This window comes from Drosophila sulfurigaster, chromosome 2R, assembly GCF_023558435.1.
Source record: "Drosophila sulfurigaster albostrigata strain 15112-1811.04 chromosome 2R, ASM2355843v2, whole genome shotgun sequence".
In the NCBI taxonomy this organism is placed as follows: Eukaryota; Metazoa; Arthropoda; class Insecta; order Diptera; family Drosophilidae; genus Drosophila; species Drosophila sulfurigaster.
Window position 1 is genome coordinate 25,349,111 of NC_084882.1, and position 15,975 is coordinate 25,365,085.

The 15,975-nt window shown below is 42.8% G+C and overlaps 1 protein-coding gene across 1 annotated transcript; it reads left to right on the forward strand.

Annotated features, from left to right (window-relative positions):
• Nucleotides 1-1,851: 1,851 nt before the first annotated feature.
• LOC133837418 (streptococcal hemagglutinin) lies at nt 1,852-14,136 on the forward strand. The gene is given in 6 exon segments (XM_062268168.1): nt 1,852-2,289; nt 4,178-4,731; nt 4,733-4,864; nt 10,347-10,760; nt 10,825-13,582; nt 13,643-14,136. Coding segments are annotated over 6 exon segments (4,350 nt in total). The 5' UTR covers nt 1,852-2,216; the 3' UTR covers nt 14,062-14,136.
• Nucleotides 14,137-15,975: the final 1,839 nt, after the last annotated feature.

The window sequence follows — 15,975 nt, forward strand, 5'->3', positions numbered from 1 at the left end:
ATAGAACGTCAGTCGACCCTTATTTTATGAAACTACAACGAAAATTTCCACGCTTTGTAGACAAAAGCGGCTGGCAGAGGCGGTAAGAAGTTGCCGCCCTACGGCGCAGATAACGGCAAGCCAAACAAAAAGCTTTTCATTCATCAAAAATAATCAGGCGAGAGGGAGTGCAAGCGGGGCCAAGGCTCTAAGAAGTATAGGTGTGTGTGTGTGTGTGAACGCGTGTAGAGTCTGCGCTGCGCAAAATATCAAGAACTCAGTGTGTGTGTGCTATTTTTCGCCTACTTTATCGGAACATGACTATTTTGGATAGCCTCCCCCAAGTTACCACTTTTAGCGAACAGTCAACTTGACGAAGCTTCTCTTTCTATTCACGGTTTCTGCTTCTGCCTCTGCTACTGCTGCTGCTGTTGCTGCTCATGTCGCTATTTCTATTTCTGTTCAGCTTGTGTCGTTGTCGCGCTGTCTTCAATTGCTGCTGCTGCTAGCGATTCATTCATGAAATTTGACAGTCTGACGTAGGGAAACAAACAAAGCCATTAAGCTTTTTATTTTAATTGGCCCGACGTTGTTGGCTATTTTTAGTCAGCGACAGCACGAAATCCAATTTGCAACTTATGATATGCCATTGTTGTTTAATCTTTTGCTGCGAAACAATTAAAATATAAATATTTTATGCAGAAAACTTAACTTATTTTCATAGTTGCTCGACTTTGGCTAGTATTACATTAATATAAATTCGTTAAACAAAAAATTGTTGAAATTGAATAATAATAATAATAATAGGTTTTACAATTTTCGCAATTAAAAGGATCATCAGCAGCACGCAGTCGAACTTCTCTGTCCCTCATGCGCTCGCCTTTTCCCTTCGCTTGCGCCTCTCACTCTCTCTCTCTCGCTCACTTTCCCTCTCTGGTAACAGCTGTATGCCGAAGCTTTCGTCAAGTTATAGGCGAAAGCTCCTTGCGAATGCAATCCACATGGTAACAACATTCTTGAACAAAAGGATATGCGCGTGCTTTTGTGACCAGTACGCGACGTTAACTCATGGCATACACACACGACAGCGGCAAAAACAGAGCGCGCACACCCAATACACACACAGACACTCAAACAGAAACAGAAACAGACACACGCATACATACGTACAACACTCACTCACGCACGCACACGCATACAGAGTGAAACAGAGTGTATTTGTATGTACATATTAAACAGAAATTAAAGCGCCAATTGTAAATGGCAATGAAGAATTTGCAATGAGTATCTGAAAATTGCAATTAATTGCAAGCGCTGGAATAAGAAAGGAATACGAAACGAATCGCTGGTGAAAAGTGCAAGTGAAAAGTGCCTATAAGAAGCAGAAATTCACACACAAATACGCGCACACGCATACGCAAACAATATACACACACACACACACATACGCACGCACACAAAGAGAACGTCATATGCCAGAGGCAGGCTGTCGCTTGGCAGGCACATTGACAGCAACAGCAACAAAGGAAGCACAAGGAGCAGCAGCAGCAGCAGCAGCGAGCAGCAACGGGAGTGAAAAGCATTTTGTGTATCCTATTTTGTGTGTGAGCGAGCGCGTGTCCATGTCCGTGTCCGTGCCCGTGTCCTTAGCCACAGCAGTAGCAATAGCAAACAACAACAGAAACAACAACAACAACAACAGCAATTACGGCGTGTAGTTGCTATAATGATAGATTTCAAAACAAAATTGAGCAAATTATCGTATAAAACGTGCCCCGGTTGGAAAATCTAAAAATAACACAACGATACATTCATAGCCAGCGTCTAATGCGCCATTGAAATCGTCGACGTCGCCGTAGTCTCACCCGTGGTCGTAGTCGCAATCGTCCTCATTGTCGAATTTCGGTGTCTGTTTCGTTGTCGAAGGCGATAACAAAATCCAAGTGCCGCTTGCGTTAGGCCCCACAAAAAAAACCAACTGACTTTAAATTATGCATGCACATTGATTTTCTGACGCGTCGTCATCGCCGTCGTCGTCGCCGCCGTCGTCGTTGCCGTTGTCATTTTCGTTTTCCTCCTCTTCGCTGTCAACATCATTATCAGCAACAGCAACAACAACAACAACAGCAACATTAGTAGGAACAACAACAATACCAATAACAACAACAACAACCACAGCCTCTGCCTATTGGCAATCTCATAAAGTCATTTCTCGTCCCACGTCCTGCCTGCGACGCATGTTATCAGCGGAACTGACGTCGTCGGCGTTGTTGAATGCGAGTTATCAGCGCACCAACGGCCTAACAAAAGGTAAGCATACACATACGCATAAGAGCAGCACTTACGAGCCACAAAATATTATGCATACGCACAGTACGACCGACGGGGCGTATGTGTAATATTTGTAGTCGAAAAATATCGAGAGTTACGTCGTGTACCATGACGATATTAATGAATGGCAAGGACTATTCAATACACGTATTGCGAGTAAAGCAAGTAAAAAGCTTTGCCGAATTTTTAAAAATGTAGATCTGCCTTTACTTCAAATTATTTGTAACATCAACAATCAAGTTCGAAGTCAACTTTTTCCACAAACAATGCTATAACTAATTTGTGTAGTAAAATATATTGGTTAAATGATTAATTGCGGTGTTATTGTTAGGTTAATTCTATGCATCACCGAACTCCGACAGGTAATTAGGACAAATCGATTCAGCAATGATTTCCAGCTGACGTATATTGATTGAAATGAAATCCTCTTGACTCGCTACAACTGCGTATTTTGAGCTTTACGAGTATTGATCATTTGCAGCTCGTATAGTTTGGTTTGTGTTGGAAAAAGGTCAGCGTATTTAATTAAAATGTCATAAAATACATTTACAGCTCATTTGACACGCTTATTAACACCCGCACATGCACTCATTAACACTCATTCAGACCCACGCTCTTTCGAACTTTGTGCTATCCTCCCACTTACTGCATTTGCTGCGTCATTGTTGCCATTATATTTGCTTTTAATCTGATTTCAATTATAATTGCATTTTATAGCGCTAATGCGATTTGGCGTCCGCTCACTCACTGACTATTACTGCAGCTGCACATTCCCTTCCATTCCTTCCTTGCCTCTTTGACCTCAGCTTGCAAGTCAAGTTCCACGTAATTCTTGTGCCTCCTTTTAATGCAATTTTCTTGGCTGACAAGTTCTTAGAAACGCAGGCAGGCAGGAAGGCAGGCAGCCGAGAAGCAGCAGTGGTGGTAACAACAACGGTAACGGTAACTGGTACCGGAAATACAGTTATAAAATGTCAACAAGAATGCAAACTCATGCCATGCAGTTTTACATTTCCGGTATGCAAGTTGCCCAATGACGGCGTTGACAAGAATTTTCCATAATCGTGTGTGTGTTAATATGTGTGTGGGTTTTGCTGACGTTGCTGTAACGATTTTACGACTTGATGTCATGCATTCAGCAACAACAACAACACCAACACCAACAACAACAGCAATAAGAGCGACCACAGTAAGAACAATAATAATACTCGTGGAAACTAACCGCAACACCCACACTCAACATGCAATATTGGATGGGTCGCAGTTTTTCAGTTTATAGTTCGCTATTAAGCCAAACCAAATTGCATTAATTATACAAATTGTTGGCACATTATAAATAACCATGCAGTTTGCATATGGAGCACGAATATTGTTTGCCAATGCAAACTATTCGCCTCTTGCTCGATCCCACTTTTATGGACTTTAAATGAATCGCTTTTGGGTTCATAAAAACCACGCTCAAACCTTTTGGGCTATAAACAATCGAGTTCGAGTTCATAAAGAAATAAAATGTAATGTGAATACAATGAAGAGAATTATAATTTACAGAGGATAATAGCAAAATGATTGCATTACCCTTACATGGCGATTGTATTTAGTATTGATATGTGGAGCTAGATTAATTTAGCTTGATAATTACAGAAACATTGCTTAAAGTAACATATATTGTAATATAGCAGGAGGTTTTTGATTCAGATTTAATAGCTTCAATTAAAAGCAGAATGTGTTACAAATTTACAAAATTTAGAGCAACAGCAAAAGTTCGTTATTCTATTTTTGAAGCCTTCAATTAAAATCTTAGACAATTGAAAGCAATAAAAGACAAGCACTATAAAACTTCCTATATCTGCCTTCTACTCACCTGCAGATGAGGCTTGCCTGTCAACGACATTTGGAAAGTGCAGAGCAACAACCGAAGCAGCAGCAGCAACCACCGCAGCGGCAACAACCACACCAACGACAACAGCAGCAGCAGCAGCAATGACCAAGCAATTGACAACAACAACTGCAACAAATGCGGCGTCTAGCATAACACAAGCGGCAAATTTGGCGCCCACGGTTATCTCGCCGACAACAACCGTGGCAACACCAACCATAGCAGCCGCATCGACAACAGCAACAACAACAACAATAACGGAGGGAGCATTGACTGCAACAATAACAACAACCACAGAAACAACAAAAACACAGTCTCAAGCACAGCCAACAATAGCAACAAAGACCACAAGTGCAACAAAAGCAGCATCAACAACATCAACAGCCACAACTGCATCTGCATCTGCCTCGGCGTCAGCATCAAGCGATGCCAGCGGCCGTTCAGCGGCTTTGGAACGTGCTTACGTCCACGATGTGTACGAGCATTGCGAGGAGCCAACGCGACCGCCGCGTCCCCGAGTGGCACAATTTCTGGGCAACTTGGAAGCCCGGGTCGGTGGTCTGCGACGTAGGTTGCGGCAGTGGGCGTTATCTTACACAGTGTAATCCCGCTATATGTACCATTGGCATAGATCGTTGCTATCGCTTGAGCAAGGCAGCCCATGAGAAGGGCGGCGAGGTGAGTAAATGTCATGAACGCAATGAAATTGTAATTGATGTCAGAAAATTACTCACTCTGGACAGGTGTGTCAGTATTAGGGGTATGTGGTTGCACACACACACATATTTCTTGGAAAGCCCGCAATTGTTCATTGCTCTCCCTCTCTCTCTCTTTCTCTCTCTATTACTCTATCTCTCTTTCTCTGTTCTTTGCTTTCCTTTTCCGTTGCTGCAATGCTTGGCCATACAATTGACCCATTTTGCCTCAACGAGCAAACACAGTTGCCGTATTCAAATATTGGCCAGAGCCCAGTGCTCTAGTTGCCCGAGTTACTCGAGTGCTTCAGCTCCAGCAGCAGCAGCAGCTGCCCCGGACATGACTCCCCATCCCCCCAGTGGCCCCGTTGCCATTATTGCAACGCATAAATTAAGCTTATCATTGAAATTATTTGCACATGTTCTCTGTTATTGCCAGCGTTGAGCTTTAATGCCCACATAATTGCAATGGCCAACAATGGAGCCATAAAATGAGCAACGTTTTGGTCATTAGAGAGCACTGTAATAAACTGCAGCCGTCGTTACTGCAACTGCGAATTGCATTCAGCTTGTCGCTTCAATCGATACTCGGTCACAGTCTGGAGAATTGGCTCAACTGACACAACTTTCTTGGCAAGAGTCAAATTAATTTAAGATTTGTTTTTCAGTTCGAAAAAGTTCAAGACTTTAATCAATATCAATAGTTAAATTCGAATAAGCTTTATTTCTCTGAAGTTTTGCACAAAAACATTGTAATTAATTCGGTTGACTGTAGTAAAATGAAATTAATGAAGAAAGTTTCGTTAACTATTTTCCTCTCATAAATCGAAAGTTTTAAGTTTACAACGAAGTCAACTTTTATGTAATATGCAATGTATTTATGTTGTTTCATTTTATTGTTATTGTTATTGTTTTGGAGCAACCCAACATTTGCTTTTATTTATTACGGCGAACAATAAATTGTGCTCTCCAGTTGCTCCCAGAAGTATGCAATACTTTTTGCAATAATCTATTACAAACGCTTCGTTTCGTTTCGCTTCGCTTTGCTTATTTATGGTGCCATTTCCAGGCAAGAAATGCCATTTTCTAAGAACTGCATAGTATTCCTTATTCCTTAGTCCCCATAGCACCTTATTCACAGTCCTCTATCCTCCGCCTTTCCACCCTAGGCTCAGTTGCAGGCATTTTTCGCATTTAAATTGCATTTACTTGTGGCATTGCGTGGGATTGAACTTCGCATGTAATGACGGCGAGGACGCAAACGAGGACAACGACGACGACGACGACTTAGTTGCCTGTTGGCTTGGCACAATGGCATTGCAAATGGTTTGCTAGGGTTGCCAGGGTTACCAAAGCTGGTTACATGCCACACGCTGCAAAGTGCTTTCATTTATTTAATAACCGTCCCCATTATCATTATCTTGGCTGGACAAGTAACGCAATGTGTCTATGATTGCCTGATTGTTACAATTGCCGAGTCCTTGACATTTTAATGGTTGCCATTAATAACAATTAAATGCGTTTTATTTGCAATTCTTGTTTGGCATTATGGACAAACCAATCGAATCAAAAGACAATTCAGTTAGTAGCACTTTATAGTTATTAAATTCGATCTAAAGTTTTGGAAGACGAAAAAGCCAGAGATTGCATTTTGAAATATTTCATTTAAATATGATATGATTTTACCAGATTGCCAGCTTGGAGCAGCAAAAGTTTTCACCCCAAAAATTATTCAATTTAATGCATCTCAAAGTATGTCAAATTTGAGTTTATTTAATTCTGATGACATGCAATATGTGTGCGCTAGCATTAAGTAAACTCAAATGCAGAAAATTCAGAAACGCACAAGTGAGTCACGTGACTTGCAAGCGAATGCACTTTGCTGTATGTGAAAATACAACAACAACAAGAACAACAACATCAACGACAGAGAAAACACGCAAAATATATACAACAAGTTTTGTGAAAAACCAATTTAAGTTTTGCTTCAAACTGTTGTATCTGCTCTCTGCTGATGGAAACTTTCAGAGTATGCAGGCTGGCTGGCTGGCAACTTTGATTTCTCAACTCGTGCATGGCCTGATTTACTATAATTTTGTAAAGCAATAAACTGCCAAGTGGGACAGACTGACTATGCAGCAGACATTTAGCCTGGCCGCAAAACCAAAATAACATGCACACAACCTGCAGGCGAGAGCTCATAAATTGCTTCCCTACGAAATGACGCATAAAAAAAGAAAGAAAGAAAGAAAGCGAAATATAAAAAACGGTATTGCAAATGCAAAAGCAAAGCGAGCGCAGCTGGATTCGCTGCTCTTCAAAATGAAATCTTTCAGCTGGTCGTGCGCCAGATGAGTGCTTTCAACCAGACAGACAGAAAGAACAGAAAGAACTGCAGAACTTTCGCCTTATTTTACCTGTTTGCTTGTGGTTCGTTTAAGCGCCATTTAAATAAGCTGCAGGCCAAGAAGGCCAACACAAAAGTGCATACATAAGTGCACACTACATACATAAGTATATTTTCAGTCACTGTGTGTGCTCAGTTTTTTCGTTTTTTTTTTTATTTTGTTGCATTCTTTCGGTCCGTCAGTTTGCCTTTGCTGTACAGAGCTGTGCTTTGGCCTCATTAGTGTGCACCGTGGCGTATGCGTAACATGTTCCACCTGACACTCGCGCAGCGACAACGACAACAACAACAACGACGAAGCGCTTGCATTGAAAACCTGTCAACATAAATTTCTAAAGCGTAATGTGACCGACCAGTGTGACATTACACACCCACAAAGCGAATTTATGTATGTATATATGCGGTGCACAGAAGAAAAATGGCAACTGCTATAAATACAGTTTGTAAAGAGCATAGAGAAAATGTGAACATGTTCACCATTCATCTGCCATCCATAGCAAACATACTGTCGGGGAAGGGGGTATAGCAAAAAAAAAAAAAACTAGACAACTTGAATGCTGTTTGAATAAAGAACTAAAACCCAAAGCGAGTGTGATGCATTTTTTATTCTGCTGCGTTTTATATAAATGCAAATGTCTGCATGCTTCGCTCGCATGCTCCTAAGTAGACAGTATAGTTTTTTATGACCTGCTTTCTGTTCTCTGCACGGCGCTCAACTTTTCCCGTGCTGAATGCCAATCAAGAAAAGTTTAAAGAGTCGATAACATAGTTTTGCTTATATTTCAAACAAATGCATATAAAAGGAGCACTTTAAATGAATACGGTAATAAATCAAACATTGATGGAAGTTTTTATTAAAATATTATTTACGATTGAGGTCAATTTATTGCTGTCAAAAATTATAATGACATCAGCTTCAACTGTGCAACTGACAACTCATTTAATTCGCTTATTAAGTGTTGCGGCAATTGTCAAGTCTGCGCACAAACACTTATCTTAATTGATATTTTGTGGTACAAAAAAGAAAAGCAGTTTTACTCTGGCTTGACTTGCGATGTCTGTTGCATAGGCCCTTCAGCTGACATTGCCAACAAGCATTGCACCTGGACAGCTGCTAAGCGTGCTGAGAAGGAAAACGAAAATGAATGAGAGAAAACAGCAGAAGAATTTCTTTTTTTTTTTATTTGGTGGGTCAAGGTTGTAAATTTTGCAGTTGCACATACACACACACAATCACACACCTACACCAAGCGCAAAATGCTATCAGCATTATTGCAACGTACAATTCATATTTGCCGAACGTGTAAAAAAAACCTATTTTATTTAATGGTTATCTGCACTATTATGTTTTTCAAATGATGAGATATATTTTTTGCAAAATACAGTCCTATAGAGAATGGAAACCGCAAAACGCAAACTTCCTTCCGTCCCGTGGGATCTTTATTAACTGTCAGGGAATGCAATTGAAAGTCGTTTATGTGAACATTTAAAAATGTGACTGGAAATGATTGAGCAGCGATACAAGTACGTGTTGTAGGAAATGCCAATCCTATTACACTATACCACCCACACACACGCAGTTGAAGAGTTTTGTTTATTTCCTTTTTGTGTGGCTTAAATAAAACTATCAGCACTGGCCGTGACATGAAAATGAATATAAATGACGCACATATAACAGCAACGCAAATAGCTGAGCTGGAGCAACAACATGCTAACAACTTACACAAACACCCTCACATCAGTACGAACACACCGCAGCGTTAGGTAAGGTCAGTTTTGTTGGCCCACATTTAAACTAAAAAAAAAAAGAACCCGTCATCAACTTTTTCAATTGGAATAAACCAAAATAAGAGCTGAACTATCAGTGAGTGTGTGCCTCACACTTTACACTAGCAAATTGAGTAAACCAACTGCCAATTTTCATCAGGCGAACGCGTTAACCAAATATCAAATTGTTGCTACTGCCATCGACAACGACATCGAAGAGTCCTTATTCTAGCTCCTGTCAAACTGTTTTCAACGCCCTCAGCTCCACTTTTGCTGCACACGCACGAAAATTAAATTAAATTTCAATTTGAAAATCATTTACTGCCGCATTATATTAAAAGCTATCCATTTATATAGCGTAAAAACTGCAATTAAAATCAATTGACTTAAAAGATTCAATAACGTAAATTCTATACATTTTTTTTCACATGTGAAACGACAACAACAAACAAAACCCCGGCTGAAGATAAATATTTTAATGTTATTGATTTAATGGGGCAACGATTAAATTTAAATGGGCTTTTACACGAAATGCTATATTAATTACAACATTGTGGCAAGTGTCGCCGTTCTATAAATACCTCGAGCAATCAATAATCGTAATACCCAATGGTTTGTTGTTGTTATAGGTCAAGTAAAAGGAAAGTTTTCTGTCCATATCTTGTCAGTTACGTTAATGATGCCTATTAGGAAGCTCAAAAGGGAAGGAGTAGTTTCTTGGAAACTACTTGACGTATTTGAAATATTCAAGAATCAGTAAAAATAAAAATGAAAATGTTTTTTACCGCATCCCATTGCTCGAAAGGATTCATGCTTCTTAGCAACCAAATTGTGTAATATATTATTTGCTTATGCTTTAATTTGACGTTCCACTCGTTGAGCTCTTGGCAAGGAGTATTAACAAAAACGCCACAATAAAATTACGGTTGCATCTCTGGCATTTCACTGGTTGGTTACTTAACCATGACTTCTTACCCCAATGCGTTGCAAAAGCGTGTTTGTTGCAGCTTGCACAATTTTTATTGCATACTTTGCGGGTTGCTCTAGAAGTTTGCAAAGCTGAGAATGGGGTTCGTATTACTTAAGGGATCTGCAACGACATCACTGCGAAAATGTGCGTGGGCTTGTGGTAGTGTCTGAGTGTGTATGTGTGTGTGTTCTGCTTTGACGTGGGCGCCTTTTGGGTTCTTTAATTGGCTCGCTGCAACTGCAGTTCGTTATTTATAGCACAGCATATTTCCCTTGTGCATTCACTTATTCATAATAATGTTGTGCTCTTTTTGGCCCACAGGTGGCGCTGTGCGACAATCTGGAGCTGCCCTTTCGTGACGATAGCTTCGATGCGGTTCTCTCATTGGCCGTGGTGCATCACTTTGCCACCACGGAGCGTCGCGTGCGTGCACTCAGGGAGCTGGCGCGTATCCTGCGCATTGGCGGCCGTGTGGTTATTACTGTGTGGGCACTGGAGCAGCGACATCGGCGTTTCGAGTCGCAGGACGTCCTCATACCCTGGCAGCCGCCCAAGAATCGCACCTACTCCTACTCCTATTCCGACGAGGATGACGATGACTATTTGCCGCCCTATCACGCCTACACGGAGGACTCGACCAACTCCAGTCGGTCGGCGGGCGATGGCGACAGCTCGAGTCTGAGTTCATCCTCGCCGGGCGAGTCCTGCTATAGCTTTGTACGCCGTGCATTACAAGTAAGTTATTAACAGTTATTAACTTGCGTCTTTTCAAAGTAAACTACAACTCTTGCTTTTACAGAAACTTGCTGGTGGTCGTCGTCATGCTTGGTTCCTGGACTCGTGGGCATCCAAGGAGACGCGTAACGACAGCAGTCTGGACTACGAGGACGCCAAGGATCTGCCCATTGAGCTACGACGCCTCGAAGACTTTGAAGACTTTCCCGATCCGCCGCTCTCTGCAGGTTTGAAATCCCGCAGTCTCGGCAGCATTCTGCAAACGCCGCCGCGTCAAATCGTACGCTCTCGCTCCAGTGTTCCGAGTCTCGGTGGTCCGCTTGTGCCCTGCGAGACAAAAGCCAGCGCATCAGCTGCTCTCTTGTTGAATGCACCCGAGACGCAACTCAATGGCCGGCACTCGCCGACGCCCACGAGCACAGGCAGTGCGGGCAGCACGCTCAGCCGGCGTCCCAAGCTGATTAAGCAGAAGCAGTCGCTATGCGATGACGACAACAGCAGCATCCAAGAGCCGCCAAGTGTGCCCACCACAAATGCCAACGCCCCGTTTCAAATGCTCAGCAGCTACAACAGCGCTAGCGGCGCCGTCAGCAGCAGTCTCTATACACACAACAGCCCACAGCCCGGTTCCTCGACAGCATCACCACCAACCGGCATCGAAGCGAGCGAGTCTCCTGCGGCGCCTACCACGAACTTGAGCGGCTCGCTGCGCAAACAGAGTTCGCTAAACGAAGAGCTGATGGCGGGCAATCGTCTGCGGGAAAAGGAACGCGTACGTAAACGCATCCAGAAGCAGACCTCACTCAACGAGGCCTTTCTCTGTCGCTCGGCATTGTTCTCCAAGCGACTGCAGATGATTCGCGATGGCTTCACCACGAAAATCAAGAGCTCCACGGGCAGTCTGGAGCGTGTGACCAAAACGGGCATCACCAAGCTCATGCAGAATATCAAGAATGCTCCAGCAACCCAAGGGCAACCCGCGACACCACAGCAGCAACAACAGCAGCAGGGGAACAACAACAACAAGCAGCAGCAGTTAGCATCACCCGCGTCACACACACAACCGCATCAGCATTACCATCATCATCATCATCTGTCCAGCAATGCGGGCAGCTTGTTTCCCGCCCATCTGCTGTTGTCCAGCACATCGAGTGGCCCCGTGAGCTATTGCAGCATTGTCGACTGCAGTGCGGCCAATATTTGCCAGTGCAGCGCCTATCAGCAGGAGTGCGTTGCCTGTGCCGACAGCGAGCAGGGCAATGCACGTCGACACTCGCGGGAATCGGGATCGGACTCATCGAAGGACAGCAGCCTACAATCGGACACTAGCATTGAGTCGGAAGATAGTTTCGCCTCGGTCATCTTCATACCGAAGCCCGAGCAGCATCAGCAGCAACTCAACTATCAGCAACAGCATCAAAACTCCAGCTCTAGCAACTCCAGTTCCAGCAATGGCGCTGCTGCTGCTCAAGCGGCACTTGCGGCCGGTGCCACGGCAACGATAGCAACAAACAACACCACAACAGCCACGGTGCGATTGCTGCCCACGAATTCAGTGCCAACCTCACCGCTCATCATGCCCTGTCCGCCGACGCCCGCCCATTCGCCAGCCGCTATTCAGGGCACTGTGACATCGCCTCCACAGTCGACGGCGGCTGTTACGGCTGCGATGGCCATGTTGACGCCAGCTGCAAAGCCAGCGCGTTTCAGCTTCGACGAGGCACACATCAAGGAGCAGCGGGAGCAACAGCAGCCAACAGCAGCAACTCTAGCTGCAACAACAATTGCAGCAGTTGCAGCAACCACCTCAGTAACAACAACAAGAACAGCAACAGCTACAACAACAGCAACTCCTACAGCCGCTGCCATAACCGTTGTCACAACAGCAGCTCCCATGGCTGCTCACAAGATCACGCGCCAAACAATACGCGAGATGCCGCCCATACCCAAGTTTCGCAAACAACAGTCGCTGCAACTGCAACGTCCCAGCTTTCCGATTGTGCGACGCGCCTCGGGCTCCGGCATGGCGGGCAGCAGCTCCAAGCTGCTCTCGCTGGAGCTGTTTAATCCGGCCACCGATGACCTGGACAGCGACTCCAGTGAGCCCTCCTCCCCGGATTCCATTGACAGCGTTATCAGCGCACCGCGCTCGGCGCAGTTGCTCTCGGCGCCCAGCACTGAGGCAGGCGGCAAGTCCAGCGATGAATCGGACACGGCGCTGGCGCAATTCCGCGGCGAGCTGCACATCAACAATGCCACAACCAACGGCAATGACATCATACTCAACGCGGACAGTGCTCCATTGTTGCCAGAGAAGCGTGAAACGAGTCAGGCACAACGGCCGCTGGATTGCAATGAGTTTGCCGAAAAGTTGACGGCGCAACTGCAACGTGAACTGGATGACAAATGCAATCGAGCTGAATGCCGCAGTTTGGATGGCATTGGTGACATCGGCGAGTTTCTCAACGGCGGCCGAAGTTCTAAGAAGCGTTCCAATGGCGATTTGAGTGCATTGCGCGATGAGCTGCGAGAACGTCGTCTGATGCTCGCCAATCTGTCCACGCAACACAGTCTACAGCAATCGCCGGTGTCCTCTTCAACTTCCTCGCTGTCCTCACAGACGCGCAGCTTTACTATACACGAGGAGCAGGAGGGCGAGGAGGAAGATGAGGAGAATGAGCGAAGCTACACGCTGGGCATCTACGAGCACTGCAAGGTCTCTAAGTTCAACTACAAGCGCAATCGCAACTACAATCTCAATGCCGAGACGGCGTATCTGCTGCAAGAAGATGGGGACAGCGATCAGCGCGATGATGATGATCGTAAGTACAATGAAATATTACTCAACCACAGCCTTCATTGATGATTCACTTTTGTGGCAGACATTCGAGAAGAAGACGAGGATGCCGAGGCGTTGGAGGCACGTGGCGGAGATCAGCTCGGCGCTGGCATGCATGAGTATGGCCAGCGACGCCGAAACTTGGGGTCCATCAAGTCCATGACATCCAGCGGATCCAGTTCCACGGAAACGGTGTCAACGACATCGCAGCCACCGCAATCACTGCAGCAGCGCGCCTCCATCGAGTCCCTGGAGCACTCGAATAGCTCAACAGCCTCACTGGATAGCCCCTCACAGGGTGGCGGGGCGACCACACATCATCGTTTCTATCACGTCTTTCGCGAGGGTGAATTGGATGCACTGATCAATCACCATGTGGCCAGTCTGCATATTGTTAGCTCATACTATGAGCGTGCGAGTTGGTGTGTTGTAGCCGAGAAGGTGCAGGTGTGGACGATTTAATTTAGGAGCCTATGATCTATACTAATTATGTTAAGAAAATTGAGAACAAATATTACAAAAAAAAAAAAACAAAAACATTGGAAAACGAAAACCCAATAAGTCTCTGAAGCCCCCAAAGGAATTGTTAAATTTAGTCTTTATTACTAGTTGAGAGAAACAAGAAGGAGTAGAAAAGAACAAAAGAAACGCAAAATTCTAGCACTTAACTTAAGTAATCGTAACATAACGACTCTTGCTTAGGGTTGCCAGGCCTGCTCAACGGCAGGGCTGCCGCACTGCATTGAAATTCAATTTCAAGTAAACCATTTAGTTATTAAGCGCAAATCGACGACGCAAACGAAACAACGCAAAATTAATATTACAACAATCTATTTACAACGACTATCATCTTTGATTTTAATCAGCTTTCAAACTAGTTTGATTTTATAAATTCTTTCTATTATTCTAATTTTTATTCAAGCTCATAGAATACGTCCATTTGCAACGTGACATACAAATAAACAAAAATAATAATGTTATAGAAAAAATCTAATTAAGAAGTTGAAATGAAAATTGCTTTAACTGAATCAGATAGAAAAATGCTAAAAATCATATCTAGCGACATCTATAGTATACCAAAGCTTTATACACATAAAACAAAAAAGAAAAGAAATTATAAACAAAATGCCATCTAGCTAACAAAAATTCATAACAAATAATACGAGAGCAAATCAATACGTAAGTTTTTGAATATCAATAATTGCATTTAAAACGATATAAGAGAAATGCAATGCAAGAGTAATCAAAAGGGACAATTTGCAAAACCTACAAATATTTTGCGTACCTGTTCTCAAGCTCACAACAATAATTGTATAACAATTTCAATAATTTTGTAATATTCGTAACTTGATATTTGATATATTGCACTTATTTGTTTCCCCTAAATAAGAAAAACAAAAAAACAAAAACGAAACACTTCCCAAACGGCCAACAAATCCAAAACACAAATAAGCATAATTCTATGTTAATACTATTTTTTTTCACCTAAGGCGATGTTATTTCAAAAATAACGCAAGTTTTCAATAAATACATATATTGCGACTGTACATGTGTTTTTTAGATAGCTAAACTAAACTTTATACCGTACAATATTAGAAAATGAAATGTTGAAATGAACTTATTAAAAGGCAACTTCAGAACACAATGAAATCGATTTGTAACTTCGTATATACGCTCGACATGCTGAATATGTATTTACGAAACGTTATATATGGTATACATAATTAAAATTATGTAATTTGAAAATACGTATTATGTATTTGCACAACCCACACAGAGATTGACACAACAGCTGCAACAAGTAACATACACTACCAGACAAATTCAATAACTTAAAAAAACATTTGTTATGTATAAAAAAGATACATTAAATAAACTAAAAATACAAATACTTACAAAATTTAAATCAAATTTGTTTTTAAATCGAAATGATGGTTTGGCACCACTTTCCGTGAGTGGCAGCACTTTTAAGTCTTTTTAAATTATTGGCAGCACTCGCGCACTTGTTTAATATCGATTAATTGAATTGGAAATCAACACGGTGTGACCGTTTTAGGTGCATTGTATTCATTTTGAAATCAAATTAAAAAATAACGGAAAAGTAAATATTTCGTAAATCTAAATATTATATTACACAAATTACTGGTTTTCATCATTTTTTATGTGCCTTTTGGAAAAGTCCAATGGCACACCATTAAACACTTACCGAAGCACTGTCCGCGCGTAAATCGGGTCCTCGTTGGCGGAAATGCTCCAAATTGCATTTTCCTGTTTTTAAAAGTCCAAAAGCAAAACGATGTTTGCCACAATTCCAAACGTGCATGCATTACGGATAACATAATTAGTGATATTAATCGGAAACGTTTAACTTTGTTA